At 41.8% G+C, this 23,754-nt stretch overlaps 1 protein-coding gene across 1 annotated transcript in view; it reads right to left on the bottom strand.

The window, feature by feature from the left end:
* Positions 1–10,227: 10,227 nt before the first annotated feature.
* LOC124283650 overlaps positions 10,228–23,754 on the bottom strand; it is a 31,109-nt gene continuing 17,582 nt past the window's right edge. The window contains exons 8-13 of the mRNA XM_046719642.1: positions 22,242–22,489; positions 21,794–21,930; positions 19,534–19,710; positions 18,751–19,384; positions 18,031–18,124; positions 10,228–10,655 (exon numbers count right to left, since the gene is read on the bottom strand). Coding sequence (XP_046575598.1) covers positions 18,833–19,384; positions 19,534–19,710; positions 21,794–21,930; positions 22,242–22,489 — 1,114 coding nt within the window. The 3' untranslated portion in view covers positions 10,228–10,655; positions 18,031–18,124; positions 18,751–18,832. The remainder of the gene's footprint in view (positions 10,656–18,030; positions 18,125–18,750; positions 19,385–19,533; positions 19,711–21,793; positions 21,931–22,241; positions 22,490–23,754) is intronic.

The raw sequence follows: 23,754 nt of genomic DNA, 5'->3' as shown, positions 1-23,754 counted from the left end.
ATTGCTGGAATATTGCTAAAAGCGGCGTAAAACTAAACTCAGTCAGTCAGTCAGTCATACATTTACCTGAAAATAGGCTACCTCGTCAATGTTATGTATGTTAAAATCTTTAGATGAAGCTGGACGCACCACATGGGTTTCAAAGGTTAAACAAATATTACTCAGGTATGGCTTTGGTTATGCTTTGTTTTATCAAGAAATTGGAAATGTTGGTATGTTCATTTCTCTTTAAACAAAGACTAAAGGATAATCTTCAACAGTCATGGTATTCATCAATACAGGATTCTTCAAAATGCTTTAATCATAAGCAGTATAAGTCTTTGTTGAATGTTGAAAATACTAGTGTTCTGACATTCCAGTGTATCTAAGGATGTCTTTATAAAGATTTAGATGTAGCAACTTTAAGATAGAAGTAGAAACTGGAAGATGTGGCAATATTGAACTAAGAGAAATACTTTGTATGTACTGCAAATAAAAAGGTCTGGATTATATTGAAAATGAATGGCATATTTGTATGTGGTTGTTTTAAAGATTTAAGAGTCAAATACATTGCTAAATATATACAAGAACCCTACACTGTACACACTAGGATAAATCTGTGTCAGAATGAATGTTATGATCTTATGTACAACATCGGCTTGTTTTTGTACAATGTTAACAATATTGTAAATTCTAGAAACAAATGAGTGATATGTATACCTTCTTAAAACATGCGCACGTGAAAGATACCCAAAAAAAATATTATCTGTATGTATTATGGTCCAGTGGCCTCCTTACTGAATATACATGTACTGTCTGTCTGTAAATATCATCACTTCACCATGGTTATGTGTACATCATGACTCCACCTTTGTAAGGTGTACATTATAAATCCACCATCATGATGTGTTCATTTCATGACTTCATGGTACGTAATCAAGTTGAGACTTTGGGTATGGATGGTTCCTGCAGTTAACTTTCTTGTGCAACATGTTTGAGTAGCAATTCTATGGAACAGGATTCCAACTTGTGTAATTCCAACCGTTCCTTCAAAACCATGTGTTACACAATGTCATGAACAGATACTATTGAAATAAGACAAAAAAATTGTTTAACATTTGATCATGATAAAAAACATGATCAACTATTTATTTAGAGCTGACAATACCAAGCATACCTGAGTGAGCACTAAGAGGCCACAATCAGCAGTTGTGACACCTCACCTGTACTAATTGGCACAACTTAAAGAGGCACTGATCCACATTTGATTTCTTAATATCAGTAAACTAAACAACCCCACTTTGCCATTGCTAGAAAAATCTGAAAATTTACATGGGTAAATAGGTATATACTTTTTTCTCTAAAGTACACAGATAATTCCATTTAGCATTATTTGGCTAAATGTCGTTATTGTACGCGCCATGCATTTCCTGAATTCCTACAATTATTCTCATTCTACTGACAATTACATATAATTTCTTTACAGCAAACACAATAAATTCCTCTTAACAAAACACGTGCTCATGTTTACAAACACCGAAAGATGTGCATTTCATCACATCCGCTTACATTACGTCATCACACAATTGGAGACGTCATCATAATATTTATATTACGTCACTTTCTTTCATTCCTCCGCCATTTTAGATAACCGTCATTTTATCAACCACTTGTTAGCAATTTCATTTTATCATCTTTTTCTCAGTGTAGTGTGGTGTAGTGCAGTACAGTGTTGTGTAGTATAGTGTAGTCTAGTCTAGTGTAGTGTAATTACACTGTAATCACAGTGTAAGCAGCATTTGTGCAACGATGCCTCCTAAACGTAAAGCGTCGCTTAACCATAGACTGGTCCGGACTCAGCCTGCGGCAAAGAAACAGAATGCGGGCAGGTCGAATACAACAACGGCGCCACAAGATAATGCAGGTAATGTTACAGACAATGGCATCATTACTATTGATCCGGGTGTCATATTGCAATCAAATCAAAATGTGAATCAGTCTCAATCTGCGATACCGCCGGGTAGTGACATGCACCGCGCTCTAGCCTGGTTATCACAGCTCGCATCTCAAGGTAATTTCCCATCTCCTCCACCCGCTGCTTCACGTACAAATATCTCCTCACCCCAATCTCTCCAAAGTCAGTTACCGCTCACATATCCCGTGGAAGTAATAGGCTCACACGTAAAGGAAGCCGTTCGGCAAAAAATCCTCAATGGCGAGTATGTTGACTTCCGTAATTTGCTCCCATCGGATAACCAACCTCTCGATGACCATGTCCCGCTTAGACTTGTTTCAGATAGCAATGGTCAGGTCTTGTTCAAGCCATATGAATCTCACACTGCACGTCCACTGACTATTAGCGCATGGACGACTGCTTTCCATATCTTCATGGGGATATACGTAAGCAAGCACGCAGACCGAGTGCAGGAATTACTGTCATACGCTGAAACAATCAGGGGAGCAGCCTTCAAGCACGGCGGAGATTCATGGGCAACCTACGATTATCACTTGCGTCACAAAATGGCACGTGACCCAGCCAGGTCATGGGGTAAGATTGACGGTGACCTTTGGTTAAAGTGTATGTTGCCAGGTAAGAAAACCATGTCACCAAGCATTCCTTCTTTCTCCAAAACGTCAAAGGGTGATGATAATGTATGTTGGGATTTTAATCGTTCTCAGTGTACAAGATCCGTGTGCAAGTTCCCACACAGGTGTTCCAAGTGTCAGAGTTTCAACCACGGGGCCCGCTTCTTGTCAGTCGCCACTTTTCGCTCCTCGAAACGCACCAGGCACGACCCAGCAACACCACAAGTACCAAAATGCCAGCACAACCGTCACAAGTACAGGTAAAACAATTGGCTCAGGTACCAATAAATCTTACTAATCTCTCTCCTGGCTATCTCTATGGTACTGTAAATATGTTGGATGCACAGTTGTTGTTTCAGGGTTTTTCTGAGGGTTTCAATTTGCAGTACACTGGGCCTACTGGACCAAGGTTTGCACACAATCTCAAGTCAGCTACCCAACTTCCACACGTGACAGCTGAAAACTCAACAAAGAAATCAAACTGGGGAGAATATGTGGACCGTTTAAATCTCCTCCCTTCCGGATTTGATTGTATCACCGATAGGTTTGGTAGGCAAAAGGTTAGCAGTGAATCGGTGCCCACAGACGATCACTACAGGCTTATTCATCACTTATCTTACCCAGAAGGTAGGTCTATTAACGATTTTATCCCCAGGAGCTTTCGCCGGTGACCTACACAAAATTCGACGAAGCAGTTACCATGGTACAAAAGTTGGGTAAAGGTGCCGAGTTGGCCAAATTTGATGTCAAATCTCATGCTCAGATTGATTCCGGTCCGCCCCCAAAGACTTTCATCTTCTAGGAATGTGTTTTCAAGGTAAATATTACTGATAAATGTTTACCATTTGATGCTCGATTTCCTGTGCATTATTTGAAAAGTTCAGCACATTTCTTGAATGGTGCATCATAAAGAAAAGCTCCTCGCATTCCTTAATTCATTACCTTGATGATTTCTTTGTTAGGGGCTATCCCTTTACAAACACATGTTCTGAATTACTTAAACTTTCTATGGACATGTTTCAGCAATTTGGTGTGCCGATTGCGAATGACAAAACTGTCGGACCCTCCACTACAATCACATTTTGGGCCTGACGATAGACACTGTAGCTATGGAGGTGACAATACCGGGCGGAGAAGATAACAGAGGTCACCCGCAGATACAAGCAATCCTTACGAGCAGTAAAAAGAAAATACGGTAGTAGAGGTGCAATCATTGGTCGGTAGACTCCAGTTCATTACACGCATATCCCAGCTGGCAGAGTTTCTGCAGGCTTCGTACGACGCTATCAAGGGTCAGGTAAAACCATATCACCGAGTCAGGATTACCAGGGGAGTGAAAGAAGATCTTAAAGTCTGGCAAACATTTCTCCTCAACCATAATGGTACATCTGTGTTTCAGAATGAAGAGTGGATCACGCCAACCCAAATAGAGCTTTTCACAGACGCTGCCAGTTCGTGCGGTTCGGGTATACTTCCATGGAGTTATGCGATGGTAAATGGCCAGGCTTAATGGGTGAGAGCGGGCTACATGAAAGACATGACTTTCCTGGAATTGTTTCCTGTCATCGTGAGCCCTCACGCTTGTGGGCACCTAAGTTTCTTAACAACAAGGTAATGTTTGTGTGTGACAACCAAGCTGTCGTGGTCCATCATCAACAGGCAAACATCCAAGAACCCCAAGGTGATGTCTCTCGTATGCGCTTGCTAGTAACTTCATGTCTGAATCATAATATTCTGTTCCGCTCCAGGTACATTTCTACTCATGATAATGTTATAGCTGATGCTATTTCGAGGTTTCAGTGGGATCGCTTCCGGAAGCAGCACCACAAGCAGACTCAACAGCAACACCACTACCACTGGACATCTGGGACATCTAAGACTGAGTCGGACCGCTTACTGGACCTGCCACTATCCAGAAACACTTGAGGACCTATCATACAGCTACAGTCTTTCAACGAAGTTCAGAGTGTCACATTGTCTCCCATCTACATGGCCGGCACCGCTTTGATCATATTATGTATTACTTGTCAGCATTGTCATTGCAGGGTAAATCGCCTAGAACGCCAACGCCTATATCTCAGCACTGGGAACCTGGCACAAGTGGCACGACATGCAGGATGCATCCCAACATTTCCTGGTGCGGAAGACGCCTTAGGATTCAGCAAAGCAGCTAGGGCCAAAGACAGTCGACTTCCATCACAGCAGAAATATTATTATCAATTTCCAACGCTCTTCATATTGTTTGTTCTTCTGTTTATGAATGCAATCTTTTAAAGCAGCATATACACTGGCCTTTTTCGGTTTCTTCAGGATAAGTGAGTTGGTACCTTCCTCCCTTTCTGACACGCCGCTAGTAGGTCTCTACTATTCATGATGTAAAGATTACAGGTAACGAGCGCCATGCATGTCACACTTCAATATTCTAAGACTGATCAAACAGGTAAAGGTACTTCTATCCACATCAAAGCTATTCCATATTCTCCGCTATGTCCCGCCGCTGCCATGGCAACATATTTAAAATCGCCAATCGACTGCTTCCCCTTATCTTTTCCTTCACTTTGATGGCAAACAACTAACTAGATTTCAGTTTCAGGCAGTGCTGCAGAAAGCCATCAGTCATCTTGACGGGGGGCATCTTAAATTCACTTCTCACTCTTTCAGAATCGGGCTGCTACTACGCAGCTATGAACGGTGTTGATGCAGAGACCATTAAAAGATTTGGTCGATGGTCATCTGATTGTTATCTCCAATATATAAGAATGTAAACTGCTTCCATAATTATAATGACAAATTGTGTAATCGCGTTGTAGGTGTGTGGGTAGTTGGCGACAGCTACCTGGCCCGAGCGAGACCTGCGCTGGCGGACACCCTCGCAGCATGGGCCCGGTGGAGTGGCGGTCAAGGGGCTGGAAATGGCTTCATTACAGGCCGGGCAATAGATGATCTGATCGCCAACTCAGCCAGTCAACCCCGATCCTAGTATTACACCTGGGCTCAAACGACCTCGGAGTCACCACCGGGCCGGAGCTCTTTGAGCAGATCATGGAGCAGCTACTCTACACTCGCGGTTAAGCGGCTTCCCACACCAGGCTCCTTTGGTCCAATATGTTGCCGCTGATGTTGCTGGCGATATGCTAGAGATATTAAGTGTTGAACTTGGCCGTAAGAAGCTGAATAGGCGCGGTTGCCAATCTTATGAGGACAATCGACGGTGAAGTCATCCGCCACGAACACTTTATCTACCCAGGTGTAGATCACTACATCAGTGATGGGGTGCACTTGACTCCGCCGGTTTGCACATTTTCTGTGATGACATTCGCTGCAGCATAAGTTCATCATAAGTTGTTATCTGGTACTTTCATTGGCAAACTTGGTGGAGTCCTCCTGGTTTTTTTTCCCACCATAATTTTAACATTATCAATTCTACCAAAACATAACATGACATAACACTTTCTACCTTATTTCGTGTGGATGGCGCAGCACTTTCAGTGCTCGGTGGCGTAGGTTCGGGCGGACGCTGGACCGATCTCTCGCCGATTTATACTTCGCTGCTGCTGCTAGGCTGTCTATTTTCCAATAGAGGCTACTTCCAACCTTCGGGTGGTCAAAATAGCATTTGAAACATCGCCGCTACCTGTCTCGCCTGTTCAGGGTCCAACGGAGAGCAGGTCATTAAATCGCTTTTGGCTTGGCCCCAAGGCCCGCCTTCGCCTTCCACACCTGGCCTTTGTAAATCCAATTCTCTACTTTGTTATCAATTTGTTTTTACATAGTTTATAGGAGAGTCGGACAATAATTCCATTTAGCATTATTTGGCTAAATGTCGCTATTGTAATGCCGCCATGCATTTCCTGAATTCCTACAATTATTCTCATTCTACTGACAATTACATATAATTTCTTTACAGCAAACACAATAAATTCCTCTTAACAAAACACGTGCTCATGTTTACAAACACCGAAAGATGTGCATTTCATCACATCCGCTTACATTACGCCATCACACAATTGGAGACGCCATCATAATATTTATATTACGCCACTTTCTTTCATTCCTCCGCCATTTTAGATAACCGGCCATTTTATCAACCACTTGTTAGCAATTTCATTTTATCATCTTTTTCTCAGTTTCCTCCCACCCTCCCCATGTTTGCCAAACCGCTTTATTCTATCACTTTCCTGCAACTTAAATCAGGCTTCTTCTCAAACTTCCAAATACTGCAACTGTTATCAACCCTATCTCTATGTTACATAACCTTAATCTCTTTACCCACAGATTTCATCCTAAATGGTTTAACTTTGTTGTACAATTAGAGTGAATTAAAATGACGCCAGGTGGCGAGGTTCGGGCGGCTGGGACCGATCTCTCGCCGATTTATACTTCGCTGCTGCTGCTAGGCTGTCTATTTTCCAATAGAGGCTACTTCCAACCTTCGGGTGGTCAAAATAGCATTTGAAACATCGCCGCTACCTGTCTCGTCTGTTCAGGGTCCAACGGAGAGCAGGTCATTAAATCGCTTTGGCTTGGCCCTGCGTCCGCCTTCGCCTTCCACACCTGGCCTTTGTAAATCCAATTCTCTACTTTGTTATCAATTTGTTTTTACATAGTTTATAGGAGAGTCGGACAATAATGCTATATATATTTCTTATGGAACAATGTTCCGTTCGTATCCCCAATCACTGTCGGCCCATAAGTTTGGTCAGGCAATTGAAATTGCATGCAATACAGTGATTACCATTCCCTTGCTGTAACCTGTGTATGGTGGTATAAACCTACACATGCTATTTGTCATCATTCACTTGATGGTCAGTTAATGAATTTAAGACAGGTATAATTAGTGATAACACCTGAGCATGGGAGTGCAGCAAGATGAATTATCAGCTAAGTTACAAAAACAAACATCCATCTAAGGATTAACCAATAACACACTGATCAATTACTTTTATCTTGCACGACCGAATTGTCAACACATGTATGTGGATTTACTCATCTATATATAGGTGCTGCTTTTATTTCCTTTCTCGCGGTAAACACGCTTTTCTGCAAATCGCCGATTGTCAAAGCGGTTTAATACATTAATATGATATGAATTGTTTGTGTTATTTTTTCAGCCGATATCCGTAAGTACCGCGAGAATAGGAAACGCCTTCCTACTGAATACACCCTGTCGTAAAGTGCCTGTGTAAAAACAACATCCTTCATTCAAAGTATTAACTGATAATTGATTGCTCATTATTGGCTAACTAAACTACTTTTTTAAAGAATGGCAGCTATTATGCAATTAGTTGCCAGGTATGCTATCTTGGGTGACCAATGACCAATGACTATACACCAATGTGAAAAACCTGAAACGATATTTCACTTTTTCACATATTAAACTGTTAAAAGACACATGACATGGAACAGGATTCTATGTCAGCTGCAGATGAATGGAATATCGTTCCTTTATGTGGATATTGATGGATACATTCCTCGAACGAGGTAATAGCCTGACATCGTTGCTATAACTTTAGTCTGTTTTAAAAAAATAATAACAAAAGCAACAACCAGTCCACGGAAATTGCTCTGGATCAGTGCCCCTTTAATGATACAGTGGTGTGGTTAAAGCATTTACCTCGGTTCACATTTCTATTGCTAGAATATTGTTAAAAGCGGCGATTGGTGATTGTATCACAACTAATTGTATCAACTGTTGGTTTCCAACCTAATGTGTTATACTATGATACATCAGTGTATCAAACCTAGTGAGGCAGAATGAGTGTACCCAAATACTGGGTCATTGCCTTGGTTCCATTTGTTTCAGGAGAGTGAGTTTAGTTTTACACCAGTTTTTACCCCTAATCCAGGAATATCACAGCAGGTGGACACTAGAAATGGGCTTCACACATTGTTGCTATGTGGAGACTCGAACCCGGAACTTTGACATTATGAGTGAAAACAACTTGTTTCAGGAAACAGGGTTCTAAATACATGTATAACAATTCAGACAAGAAGTAGATCAGGAGGATTTGTAAACTTTAACACCGGGTTAAAATACAGCATCAAACTAACAACAAACAGCTTGATAGTTAAAATATATCAATAAATAGATAAAAATACACAAAAAACAAACATGCTGCTTTAAAATTTCAAGCAATACATTCACAATACCTGAGAGTCTTGAAATTTGTATTTCATTGAGAGTGCTGCTTTTGAATTAGCACTTTCTGCATTTTAATTGTTCTATCCAGTATAGTCACTACTAAATGTGCTAATAGTTTCCAGGAATGATTTGGGAAAAGTTTTCATGTCATTTTCAATAACCTTTGTCAGCTGTGATACCTCAACATCACATCAAATGGAAAAGCTTAACATATGTTAATTTGTTTTGAGCATGGTGAGTGAGTGAGGTAAAACTTATACAGATACATTCATAAGTACAGTAGCAGCCAAGTCTCATGGCTTCAGATGAAAATGTATGTGTACTGGCCAATACACTATGTGTATAAATCTTACATATATATCACAGATAGACTAACAGGGTCACATTTCAAAACTAAAGTGTTTTTGCCGTTTTAATTTAAACTGTATACCTGGTAGGTACAACTTATATAAATATCACAGCAATATTGACATCTGTGTCACAAGAGGTCCCATGACAAATCTGTAGTGTATTGACCAACACAAATAAAACAGTATGGATATAACTCCTGTATATCACAGCTGGTATCAATGAGGTAGAAACAGGAACTGTTTCAATAAAATATATGTGTGAAATAAAATGTATGGACTTAATTCATTAGTACATGAGGCACAATAAAAATGATGGTCAGGTAGGATGTAAAGAAGTTCAGGAATCTAATAATTTATTATGGAAAGATGAAAATATAAACATGAAAATATTGCTGAAGGTTCACCCTTTACGTGTATCACTTCCAAGTGTCATTCAAAGACTTTCAAATATGGCTACATTTGATTCAGCAGCTATTGAATTAAAACAATTGTAAAAATAAAATAAAAAATATGACAGACAATGAATTACAATCCAACAACCTGCCAGAATTGTTATTTTTCACTCATACACACATGCACAGAATGGACCCTATCAATGTGAAATTGGTCTATGAGCATGACAGAGGTAGTTAAAGGTTAAACCAGAGTCACTTGAAGATATTTAAGCTGAAAAGATGTTTGCAATCAAAACTTTTTATTCAATAAGAAGTCTGTATTTAGACAGAAATGCTTTCAAAAATGTATTTTTAATATTTGTAGTTAATGATTCTCAAGATTTCTTACGCTTAAAGAATGCATTAACAAGCATAGTTTGTTTTCTGACAGTATTTTCAGATAATCACAACCAAATTTTTCAAAACACAACAAGCCTAAAATATGTTTATCGTAATGCCCTCTTAAGTTCTGACTGCTTGTGTATAAAGATACATAAATGTGAATAACTACATGTCTTTGGCTTGCTGTTTCACAAGGTAGTCAGCAATATTCCAGCTGTTCGCTGGCAGTTTTTTTAACGCCATACTCAGCAATATTCCAGCTATATGGCAGTGGACTGTAAATAATCATGTCTGGAACAGACAATCCAGTGACCAACAGCATGAGCATCAATCTACACAATTGGGATATGATGACATGTGTCAACCAAGTTGGCGAAGTCTGACCACCTGATCCCGTTGGTCGCCTTTTAAGACAAATGTTGGTTGCTGGAGACCAATTTTCACCTGGATCTTCATGGGTAATTCCAGCTGTATTATGGCCAGCTGTAGTAAGACAAACCAGGGATTGATATCATGACCAACATCACATGCCTTCAGGGTGTGATGACACATAACCAACCAAGTCCTAAACACAGAACCAGTTAAACTACTGTAAATCTTACACCGAGCAACAGACTACTGGTGGTCCTCTACCAACCTTTACAAAATGACACAAAAGCAACTCCGTTTTAGTTTTCTTGCATCAGCAATGAAACCTGCTTGTATCATGAAGTCAGCATCTTCATGAGTGCTGCCTGCATAACTGTAAGTGTCCACTGAGTTGACTCTATCTCTTGTTACCTCCTCTGATGTGTTATCACCCATCTGTATTGCCTTTGAGAACTGCAGACAATTAAAACTCTCATAACATTCAAACCTACAATAAACACACAGTAAGAAATACTAACCCCAAATGAAGGAAAAAGAGGTTGGCTTATATCTACAGGTTACGATTTCTTCTGGTGGTAAGAGAACAACATTGTATGGCTTTGCATGAACGAACAAGAGAAAATGACTTTGTCAGTGAAGATGTCAAATTTGCAAATAAACATAACTAGACGATTACTTACCTTTTCAGTTCTTCTTATTTTTTGCTAGGCATTGTATTATATGCAGGGATTAAGATTACCGAGTGTATTTGTCTCATATACAGAGCTGGAAATAACAATCAGCTATGCACATGTTTCCTCACAATCTACTGGTGGTTTAGGTAAAACATGCCAATAATATAACGAGTGGAATTCCGATGCAGTGGTCAGAAAAATGTAATTTTTTAGAGTAAAATTGATATTTTATACTTATCCTGACTCATGCTCTTTTGCTTGTCTTCTTCTTCTTGCGAACATAGTGGAACACTTGTATCTCCTTAATTGAAGCTCCCTTCAATGTAAAATCACTAACTGGTACTCACCAAGAGTTGCCTCCCTTGCCCTTTGCACGGGAACAGGTGTCGCCACCCTCTGGCCTCATGCTTCACTCTCTCCTGATTTTGCGAGCCCAACACTTGAATTTACAGGGAAATCCAAAGTGTTATGTGGGAGGAGGATTTATTCATGAGTCAGGATAAGTATAAAATATCAATTTTACTCTAAAAAATTACATATTTTTCCTTATCCTGACTCATGTTCTTTTGTTTGTAGAATCCTAACGGAAACGGAGGTGGGAAAAAAAACAGAATACTTTGGATTTATAAAATTAGTGATTTATATAGATATAACTGTAATAACCCCCTAACGGGAACTTCATAATGGCATAGACTTAGGATATTTCCTCTATTATAAGCCATAGGTTAAATATTGCCATACTGGGGTATTACAATAATAATATACTATGATATTATCAAATAAAGATATAAAAGCGACTCTGATAGAGAAGCTATACAACTGAACATAATCATCAGTAAAAGCTTAAGGGTGAGTAGACCTAAGCTAAGTATATGCATAGCTCTAGAACTCCGTAGAATTATAAGCTAGATAATGCATGTATCAATTATGCATATTAATCTCGTGAAGACTATGTGTTAACGCTACGGGACTGTCAACTGCTGTGCGAGGACCAAGGGACCGAAATGGTGAATACCTGAGACGCCCTCGGTGGTGATATCTCTCAGATAGTGATTAGCAAACACCATGTTAGATTTCCAAAAGTATCCTTCCATAATTGTATTCAATGAACAGTTACCGTAGGGCTTAGAGAGTGGAAGCCAATGCCCTGATCTCATGGGGATTTGATGCTGTTGGAGGGTCCAGGCCTGCTGCCTTGTAGGCTGGCATGACAGTTCTTATCCATATAGATATGGTGGTAATGAGAGACTTCTGTCTGAGTTGTTGCCGATAAGGGATGAATAATCGCTTGAGAAATCTTCACCTTTGTTTTGGAACGTCGTTAAATAGATTTTGAGAGCTCTGACTGGGCATAGAGATAAGTCCAGTGTATCTTGAGATCCGAGAATCGAGGATAGTGCAGGGATATGGAATAACCTGTCTGGTTGACCTGGTAGTTGATTTTTGGCTGATGAAATCCCATCTTAATCCCAGGTGTGCTGTGTTTTGATTGTCATCAAACTGTATCCTCTCATAATCTAGTGCGTGAATTTCTGACATCCTGGCTGCCGCGGGCTAGAGATAACAGGAAAAGCGCTTTCTGTGAGAGAAATTCAAAGGTTGTCGATTCCAACGGTTCATAAGCCTCACTTGTGAGGTGTTGTAGCACTATATTCAGATCCCAAGCTGGGCGTGGAACTTCCGCTTTGGTCCTCCAATCGAAAGCACGTGAGTAAGGCCAGTAACTCTGGAGTCTTAGTCAATTTGACACCCGCTCTCATAGTAATCACAGAACTAAGCGCAAGATATGTTGACAATGTCGAGCCTTTTAAATGTTTGTTTTGTCGTAAGTAACACAAATAATCTGCCACTTGTGGATGAGTAGCATCTCTCGCTGTAAATCCCTTTATTTGCTGCGTAATTTTCAAACTGTGCCACTTGTCGCCGTTATTTACGCGGTAGAATTGCGTAAGGCAAGCGTGACCGCTTTTGCACTCTGGTAGAATATCCTCTTGTTTAAACACATTTTAATACAGTCCATATGTGAAGTTGGAATACTTCTGGGCTTCCGCACCTGTTTGGTGTGTGGATGTACTAATAGATTTGAGCTTTGGGTAGCTCTAGTGTCGGTTGACCGATTTCTTGAATTAGAATGGGAAACCACGCTCTGGCTGGCCAGTAGGGCGGACCAAAGTGAGTTGGAGGCTCTGTGTTTGTCTGATTTTCTGTAACACTTGAGGTATTATTGCTGGCGGGCGAAACGAAAGCACGCATTGAGGCCTTCCCAGGATATGCTTAGAGCCGCCCGCTGCCCATGCTTGTGGGTCTGGGACTGGTGACACGAATGTCGGTAGCTGATTGTTGAAGCGCAGTGGCAAATAGATCTACTAGCGGCGCTCCTATTTGCTTGATTATCTGTGCAAAGATTTCTGTATTGAGCATCCATTCTGTCGGTGACGGTTGATGTGGCCGCTGAGAGTCGCCTGCTAGTACATTCTCTGCTCCGGGAAAGTGACATGCTCTGACATGTAGGTTGAGATCGTGGATTAGATCGAACAGTTGAAAGCTTAAAGTCAATAGGTTCAGTGATCTCGCTGAGCCTTGTTTGTTCACATAGAACGCCACTGTCGAAGTTGTCGGTATGGATCATTAGGTGCGATTCTGTAGAATGGTGCTCCAATGAAGTATGGCGCTGATTACAGCTTTCATCTCTAACATGTTTATATGGAGCTTGCTTTCTTGCTGATTCCATAACCCTGATGCCGTCCGGTTGGCGAGATGAGCTCCCCAACCTTGGAGTGAGGCGTCTAAATATAGATGGGTTTTGAATTCCTGCTCTGCTAAACAAATACCTTCGCAGACATTCGACCTCCTGGTCCACCATAGTAGATGAGGTCTGAGATGTTTCGGTAGACTGAATGGTTGTAGGTCGTCGAGATGTGCATTGATAAAGACCTGTAACGGACGTAACTGTAATCTGCCTCTGACTGTCATGTCTTGGGCTGATGTGAGGAGACCCAACAGGCTCTGCCAATGTCGTAGTGGTAACGGAGAGAGTAGAGCTGGCGGAATGGTCTGTTGGATCTTGAGCCAAAGGTCTTCTGGTAATGACGACGATACGGTTGAGAGTCGTGATAAATCGAATGCCTAGGAACTGCAGATCTTGGCGATGGTACTAGGTCCGACTTGAGTAAGTTTACTAACCATCCTAGCTGTGTTAGTAGCTTTATGATGTAGTTTAACTGTAGTTTGAGACGCTGTGGATCTTGATCTACTTGTATCCCGTCAGTCGAGGTAGAACGCACTCGCGTAGCCCTAGACGATGTAGATAGGTGACAATAGGTTTCGTTATCCTCGTGGAATAGCCAGGGGCTGATGATATTCAATGGGAGTACTTTCCATTGGTAATGTAGCCCGTCCAGTGTAAATCGTGAGGTATTTCCTGGATTCGGGATGTATCGGGGATGTGTAGATATGCGCCTTGCAGATCTATACTGGCCATGTAATCCATGGGGCTTAATCAACTGCCGTGAACTGAGGTAGATGTATCATGCGAAACTTTGGTGGTTTATGAGATAATTCCTGCTGAAAAGCTCATGTTGTAAATGAGTCTGTATTTCTCCTGGGAGTTTTTCTTGGGTACTAGGAAAACTGGGGAGTAGCAGCCTGGTTCGATGTTTACTTGATCTAGTACTTCTATGGCCTGCTAGGTTAGGAGTGATGTAACAGCCTCTCTTAACTTTGGTAGTTGTTGTGCCTGTAAGCCGAACTTGTGAGGGTTGACTGTCAGCGGAGGCGTGGCCTGTAGTGGGATACTGAAAATCTGCGTGTTGAAGAATGTTGGAGACATAAGGGTCTTGTAACATTCCCCAGTTCTCCCAGTGTAGTTGGAGGCGCCCACCCACTTGTGACGGTTGTACTGGAACGGCTGGGGTGGAAGACTCCAGTCGTTCAACCTGTCTTTCAGCTGCTTATAGTTGCGGGAACCTCTGGGTGTCCTGCCTCTTCCTGACCCTCCTCTATAGTTGCCATATGGGCTTACTTAAAAGAATCTTTCCCTGGCGCTGGCTATCTTCCTATCCCGCTGCTCTCTGTAGTCCAGTGAACTTAGATCTCCCTGAGTATCTTTGTGAAGTCTGCCTGATGACGCTAAGCGTGTCCATCGACTTAATCATAAGGACTTCTCTGGAATCCTTAGTGACTTCCTTGGAGACTTTGTCTATTCCTCCGCCAAAGATGGATGGGGAAGACCACGGGCTGTATAGAGTGGAGCTGTAAAGTTCTCACCCCAGCTGCAGGAAGCGAGGAGGCCTTGACGACGAGCTAAGGTCAGCGCTGCTAAAACAGATGTGAGATGATCTGTTAGGAACTGCTGGTCCTTCTTTGCATCAGTAGGGCCGAGTAGATCATCCTATCATCTTCAGAGGTCGTATTACTAAATCTGGTGATAAGTGTCTCACTGATCGCTCTAGATCTATTCTAGGCCAAAAACATGCGCCTCGGCCATGGTTTCTATCTGCACCAGCTTGGCGATCGCCAATCTTGTAGTTCTTGTTCTTGACATCGCTGATCAGCTTGTAGTTGTCATCGATGTCTTGTGCCTTGAGGAAGGGGTCCATGTTGTGCGTTGAGAACTTCTTGGCGGAAAGTTCGGCAGATGTGGTGTCTGAACTTCTCGTGGCTTTATGGAAGGCTGTATCTAGATTCTGTGGCACCGCAGCAATCGGGTCGATCGGAGGTAGAGTGACGGCCGCCTGCATCGCCTTCCTTCATCAGGTATGTCTGCGCCGAAGTTGCCACTCTTGGACGGTGAAGAGAGATCTAGGTTGTTTACCATCCAATATCGTGATCTCAGCGCCTGAGAAAATGATGCCTCCATCATCTTCTGTCCCAGCATCGGTGATGAGAGGTTGATGCTCTTCTGATGGTGAACTGTGTGCTGCTATCTCTATGTCGGGTGACGCTTGGGGAGACCTGACTGTAGACTTGTGTGCAGACTTGTGTGGTGACCTGCGAGGTGATCGACGTGGTGATGTACGAGGAGATCGGCGTGGTAAACGGCGAGGAGATCGTCTTGGTGATCTGCGTCTATGGGATGACCTTCTCGGAGACCTGCGAGGAGAATGTTGATAGCTTCGCGAAGCTCTTGTGTAGTCCCTCGATGTCCTTCTGGACGATGACGATCTGGGGTCAGGTGTCCTTCGTGAAGGCCTTCGTGAAGCTTCCTCTGCGTCCGGACCTGGGGAACGGCGACTTGACCTCCGTGACGGCTTCCGTGAGGTCTGGTGGTCTGAGTCCGCATCTAAGGATGAGGCCGAGGAAGGTGATGATCTCTCCCGCCTTCGCTAAGGCTGTACATCTGGGTCCTTCGTCGAGGTGGTTTGTGACTTCCTTCTCGGCGTGGCTTCGCGTGGCTGCTACGCTGACGGGGGTGCCTCTGGGGTGTCGCCTGCTTTGCTCAGGCCCTGGGCTGGCTGCTTCTCCCGCCTCTGTAGTGGCCTCCATCATGGTCATGATCTGCCGCAACAGCTCATCTGGGATGGTCTGGCGACGAAGTAGTCGGTGCCCTCTCTGCGATGTTAGCGGCTGGCCCTCAGGGGAGTCGTCTGACATCAGTGTAGAGACATCAGGCTGCATGGCGATCTCTGCTGATGTCACTGTAGCTGTCAACGGCCGCTTCTTGTGGCGTCGTCCAGGGATGATGATCGGCTGATCATCGTAGAGGCCCAGTTCGGCGGCTGGAACGATCTCGGCTGAGAAAGTTCTTGACGACTTCGTGACTTTCCCTTGGAGGTAGACGCTGCCCTGGGGGTACGGGTCTGCGCTTGAGAAGACGCCGAGGCCCTCTTGGACTTTGGCTGCGATGACGGGACGCCTGGGGAGGCAGGACACTTCTTGAGGCGGCGGACTGCATCCCACGCCCTCTTCGAAGGGTCTCTAGCGAACACCAGACGGGGAGGGTCGATCGACAGCAGCTGACTGGATAGGGAACTGGATGTATCGGCCATGTCTAACCCTTTGTTTGCGCGACCTATCTGCGTACGCCTCAAGACGCAAAGATGATATTTATGAAAAGCAGAATTAGCTAGATTAATACAGTAACTGCAACGTGAATCAAACGCGACAAGCATGAAGCACAACTAGGGCATAACACATGCGGGTCAGCAACAGAAAACGTAATCTACAAATAGTACAGATTTTCATCAACGTAATACTAGCTGAACAATCACTTAACTCACGGAATAAACAGTAGAAATACGATTAATTATCAATACATATTAATGAAGGATACTAGCTATACCTCTATAGTAACCTATAAGAGGTAACTAACTAAGAAAAACCAAAGGATATAGTGTGTAAGGAGACACAGGCGCTCTCACATCCTGCTCACTGGGCGAAGAAGGAGAGAGTGAAGCATGAGGCCAGAGGGTGGCGACACCTGTTCCCGCGCAAAGGGCAAGGGAGGCAACTCTTGGTGAGTACCAATTAGTGATTTTACATTGAAGGGAGCTTCAATTAAGGAGATACAAGTGTTCCACTATGTTCGCAAGAAGAAGAAGACAAGCAAAAGAGCATGAGTCAGGATAAGGAAAAATATATAGTATCTGAAACTATCATTTTACCAAGAGAAATATATTCTATCATTGTGTCATTTTAAGTGCAAGCTTGTTCTATAAATGTAAAGAACATGTTTTATTAACTGATCATGTAACAACAAGATTTAGTTGCATAATTCTATACAGATTTGTTGATACTCTATTTCTGATGAATGATCACGATGAAGATGAACGAAAGCTGGTGGTTAATATTATGTATAGAAAATACCATTTTGATTTTATGGGTCAAGTTAGGACTTCAGCTTATCTGTGAGGTAGGCTTATCTATGGTAATATATGGTAAACCACATTTAAATGTGGAAACTCCTTGTATATGAAATTACAAGGACAGATTCGTTGAAGATGGCTGCAAAGCTATGATCACAGATGGATGCAATTTTGTGGAAAAATTTTGGTAACTATGTAAAACTAAAGGTGTCATAGGTGTAGAATCATTATTTGCAAATGGTCAAAATTGTTAAAGGTGCAAAATAACAAAAGCCCACAAGGATCAAACAATACCTATTTTTAATATAAAAGCAGCATGTTGATTTACTATCTAGTATCTAGTAGATGTACCTGTTCAACCTGCACAGTGTCTCCAGCACCGCCTGTGGTGAGGCTGCCAATGTTGAGGATGTTTAAGATACTCATTCTGTGTGTGTAACAAGACCTGAAATGGAGTGAGATGAACATGAGAAAATTATATCTCCACTGTATGCCATGTCAGTGAAAGGGTATTTATTATGATAGAATGGAGATGTAATAGCCCGGATAACCAAGCAGTGAGGGAAGGTAATGTTCAGCCAAAGGTATGAGGCTAGAAGAAATCACATTAGGCTAATAACATTCAATTCTACTAGCCTGTAATATTTGGGACAAATGCTATAAACTATCTATTGTGATCCCAAGTAACACTGTACAATCACCCTGCTTAATATCTGGCACAATATTTTGTGATTGAAATTAAAACATCTTCTAACATGTAACTTTCATCACTAGTCCTGTGGACTTGTTTCCATTTCTGCCACGCATGAAGCAGTGAATGAAAGCTAATATAGACAGAGGATAAACTGGCAAACAAAGATTTGCAATTTTTCTCTTTCTACACTTCAGGGCCCAGTTTCACAAAGTAATGAGACTTATGACTGTCTTAATGGTAAGATTGTTTTATGGAAGGGACCCAGGATGTAGCAGGTTAAAGCAGAACACCCCAATGTGATAATCAATCCTACCAGGTTCAGTGCTATATGTTGGGAAGGTGAGTTAGGGACACAAGCTGAGGAACAAAAGACTCACCGATTGTGAACAATATCCAGGATGTCAAGTGTAGCTTTGCTGAGGGCCAGACGCTCTGGGAGAGTGCAGGAGTAAGAGCCCTTCATTCCACCTCTTGTCGCAGTGAAAACTCATCAGATGCTGTTTTCGTGGGTTTCAAAGCAGTCCACAGTTTGTCATTGATGCTGACTTTGTAGTCCAGGAGATGGAGATAGTGGGGTTGGGCACTGAGGTGTGACCCTTCAATCAGGTACATCATCCTCGTAGGCTTTTCTCTCCGCTGTCTACACAGACTTAGATGAAGTTCCTCAAGGAGCTGAGCTGACTGGACATAGCCGTCTGACACTATGATGACCACAAGCTGGGACTGGTCCAACAAATGAAGTCTGTCTTTATTATTCTCACTGATGAAGGAGCAGTTCGTGCCTGGTGATGCCTGCTTTATCAACTCGGACAGAATTATAGCAAGACGGAGAGAATCATGAGAGAAGCTGAACACAATCTGCTGGTCACCTCTGTCCAATGGTTTCTCATTTGTTGACTGTTGGTTTGGGTCCTTGTAAAGGATTTCTTTTCCTTCTACTTTGTACAGTTTATCAAATTCTTGTTTACGGTAGAGCTCTTGAACTTTCTGGGGTGTGACTGAGAGAGTTGGCTGAAACACCAAGACAATGGGTATATTGGAAAGAGATGGCTCCCCATGGGATATGGTTTAGACTGACTTAAATCCTTCCTCAATATGGCACTTAAGTAGAGTTCAGATGACTGGGTAATTTGATGCAAATCTTTTCAGCTAAACATTACCTTAACAATATTTCGTCCCTTCCGTCCATTTCTGACCAAATTAATAACTTCACTCGAGATCTGCTTAAGGGCATCCTTCTGATTGGCTAAAGATCCATTTAGTATAGTCACGTGACTGAAGGTCCGAGGGATGGCCTTCAAAGGTTCTACAGAAACAGGAATCAGAGAGACATCTTCCTGAAAGGATCACACACATTTGTCATATATACTTCATCACCCATTGATACACTGAGTCAACAAGCCATGTAGTGGTGAAGTGTATCTTATTTGTGGCAGTTTCATAGAAAATACATCATGAATCATCAGGTAACTTCACTATGGAATCTACCTTGTACAACATTCTGATATGTATAACCACTGGTGAAGGGTCCATACTCTATTCTAAATGGTTTGACAGAGATGTCAACAAAATACCAGACTTTATCATCACTAAAGGAAACTAACACTTGGGCAATTCCAATACAATTTTTAACATGTCAACATCCATCATTATCAATGTTTAATCAAGTTTATAAAGAAATACAAAAAAAAAGTATACCCACATCTTTTGTCCAGTTGTAGGATAATCCTATCAGAAATTGCCACCAGTTAATACAGGAGCAAAGTGTTTTTACTTTATCTTGAATGCATCTAATACTCACCTCAAATGGAGTGAGTGAGTGAGTTTAGTTTTACGCGGCACTCAACAATATTCCAGCTATATAGCGGCAGTCTTTAATTAATCAAGTGATCAACAGCATATGCATCTACAGTGAAGCCTCGTTAATCCGGACAGTTGCGCGTTTCTCTGCAAATTCGTCCGGATTGCGAATAGTCCGGACTACTGAATCAAGACCCAAGTTGCTTCCCTTACTATTACAAAAACGACACGAATCTGGATAAAACAAATAGGCATTTAATGTAAAGCTTATTGAATTCATCACATCAATAATTTTACCGAGTGACAGCTCACTTATCATCCACGCCTTTGTATTGTGGTGTCAATCAAAGTGTACATGTACAGCATCTTCAGTCGGGAGCTTTTAATGTCTAATTAAAACAACAACCCAGTTGGCCAGTTAATTAAGTAAACATCGCCGGGAGGGTGTTGTTACGGTTCGTGAACACGACTTACAGCATCCGGACTGTGAAGCAAATTACTGTTTATTTTACTGATTGGTGACAGCTACTTAACGTCCGGTTCCGGAAATCGAATTTCCGGATTATCGAGGCAAATTATCTAGGCATAGATTGGTAACAAGCTGAAATCGTCCGGGATACGAGACATCCGGATTATCGGAGTCCGGACTAACGGGGCTTCACTGTATCTGCGCAATTGGGAACCGATGACATGTGTCAACCAAGCCAGTGAGCCTGAACACCTGATCCCATTAGTCGCCTCTTAGGACAAGCATGGGTTACTGAAGGTTCATTCTAACCCGGACCTTCACGGGTCACCTCAAATGGAAATATATGTGGGAGCAAAGTATTTTTGCTGAGTTACAGTTGGGAAAAAATAGTAAAATTAGTTCTACTTCAGATAACAAATTTGGAAAGGTTTCAGTTCAGCATCATTCACAAGTTTACATCAACTGCCTATTTTCAAAAAGAAGTTATCCGACAGCAACTTATGCTCTTTTTGTCAATGTGAAGTTGAAACAAAGAATTACATTTATACATGTAACATTTTGAAAAACTACCTTATATTTAAAACACTTTTATTCACTGAAAGAGATATTTATTGTTGCAAAATTTCTATACAAAATGGATGTTCTACAAGGAACTAACTAATGTAGATCTATATTTAGTTTTGGAGCTCAATGATTTCCATTTACTATGCACATAGTTCTTACTGACCTGAATTCACATGTCACTGTAACATACCCTATTATGGACACTAAGAAGACACTTTTATATTTGGTTTATGAATCTGCAGACCAAAAAGATCAGGAAAGAAGAATTAGTTTTGTAAATTTTTGTCAAGTATGAAGACCTATTTGACCATGAAATATATCACAAATTGTTTTCATAAATGTCTTCTGTCACAAAACATTAAGCTAAGCTAGACATGCATGGTTGAATAAATGGTCAGGATCCTGGCCATAATGACACTTCCTACCAGTGACTTCAAGGATAAATATAACCATCACTACTTTTGGGGCTCTGTTACACAAATTACTGCAGATCCGAAACCAATCCTCATTTTGATTGACTCTTACAACAAGCATGGGTGTTGTTGACCATCTTGAATACGTAAACGTCTGTATGTGTAAATTCTTACTGTAGCTAAAGCCCTCGCGAGGGCAATGTTGTATTCCTCCTGACACACATCAGATGTCATGTAGCTCATGGACAGCAGAGCCACCACGCAGCGGGCGTTGTCCATGGCGTCATACAGAGTCTGCTGCCAGAGACTTCCTGCAATGAATTGAAAGACTCTAATTTAAATGTGGGTTGAGTGACAATCATGACAACTGTTTCATTAGGTAGTCAGTATCACATGCATAAACACATTGACCAACGATCAGACCAACATAGAGTCTGACCACATCCCTCATTTAGTTAATACAATGAGAAAATAAGGAAAGGGAGGACTGTCTCTGGACCAGTTTCTCCACAGTGTTGATATATTCTCTTTTTCAAATAACAGGAATTTCAAAAAGTTTTTGATCTCAGCAGATCTGCTGACATGTTTGACAGAAACAGTGTAGTGATATAGCTAACATTACCAGTCTTGAGTTCACTCCTGTCGAAGAAGACACTGAGTGTGGAGTCTTGTTCCTGAAGGCACTGTAGTAGAGTCTGGGCAGGGGTGGGGTCTCGATGGGAGTAGGATATGAACACATCGTATGTCGTCCTGGACGGAGGTTCTGGTTTGGAGTTATCTTTGGTCTGATCAGACTCAGGCACTGAACTCAAAATTGTAATGCATGCCTGCTTGATCAGTGTCTTAGTTACCTCTCCTTCCTTCCGTTGTCTGCAATAGAAGACACTGCTTATCAACTGTAATTCCACATAACATTTTCATAGTAAAATGGTAACCTATGTACTTGCACTTCATGTGAATACATGAGGACATAGTTGGATAGCATCCTACATTAAATCCAAGTGTAAGCTATGAATGTGCAACACAGAATGGTGGATTGACATTTCAGATAATAAGGTCTAATCAATTATTTCAAGGTGTAATTATACTTTTCAAAATGTTCAAATTGACACCGACACTCAGTAAAGTTTACTGAAATCTAGAAGATAAACCCAGATGACTACCAGGTTGCACTGCATCTGGCAGAGTATACTGACATCCAGGTAGGTATATTGACATCAGCAAGGTGGGGTAGCCTAATGGTTAAAGCGTTGGCTCGTCACACCGAAGGCCTAATTTCTGGTGTCCCCCGCCTTGCTGGAATATTGCTAAAAGCGGGCGTAAAACCATACTCAGTCAGTCAGTCCAGCAAGGTATATGGACATCCAACAAGGTATACTGACATCCAACAAGGTATATTGACAGCCAGCAAGGTATACTGACATCCAGCAAGGTACATGGACATCCAACAATGTATATGGACATCCAACAAGGTAGATGGACATCCAACAAGGTATATGGACATCCAAGAAGGTATATGGACATCCAACAAGGTACACTGATATCCAGCAAGCTACACTGACATCCAGCAAACTACACTGACATCCAGCAAGGGTGTATTGACATCATGCAAAGTGTACTGACATCCAGCAAGGAATATGGACAGCCAACAAGGTATACTGACATCCAGCAAAGTATACTGACATCCAGCAAGATATATGAACATCCAGCAGGTATATTGACAGCCAACAAGGTATATTGACATCCAGCAAGGTATACTGACATCCAGGGAGGGTATACTAACATCCGACGAGATATATGGACATCCAGCAAGGTATACTGGCATCCAACAGGGTCTATTGACATCCAGTGAGGGTATATTGACATCCAGTGAGGGTATACTGACATCCAGCAAGATATATGAACATCCAGCAGTGTATACTGACATCCAACAAGGTATATTGACATCCAGCAAGGTATACTGACATCCAGCAAGATATATTGACATCCGGTGAGGGTATACTGACATCCAGCAAGATATATGAACATCCAGCAGCGTACATGTATACTGACATCCAACAAGATATATTGACATCCAGCAAGGTATACTGACATCCAGCAAGATATATTGACATCTGGTGAGGGTATACTGACAT

This window comes from Haliotis rubra, unplaced genomic scaffold (genome assembly GCF_003918875.1).
Source record: "Haliotis rubra isolate DU_JTF1 unplaced genomic scaffold, ASM391887v1 Scf32, whole genome shotgun sequence".
NCBI classification, from domain to species: Eukaryota; Metazoa; Mollusca; class Gastropoda; order Lepetellida; family Haliotidae; genus Haliotis; species Haliotis rubra.
This window is presented reverse-complemented; position numbering and strand designations above follow the sequence as displayed.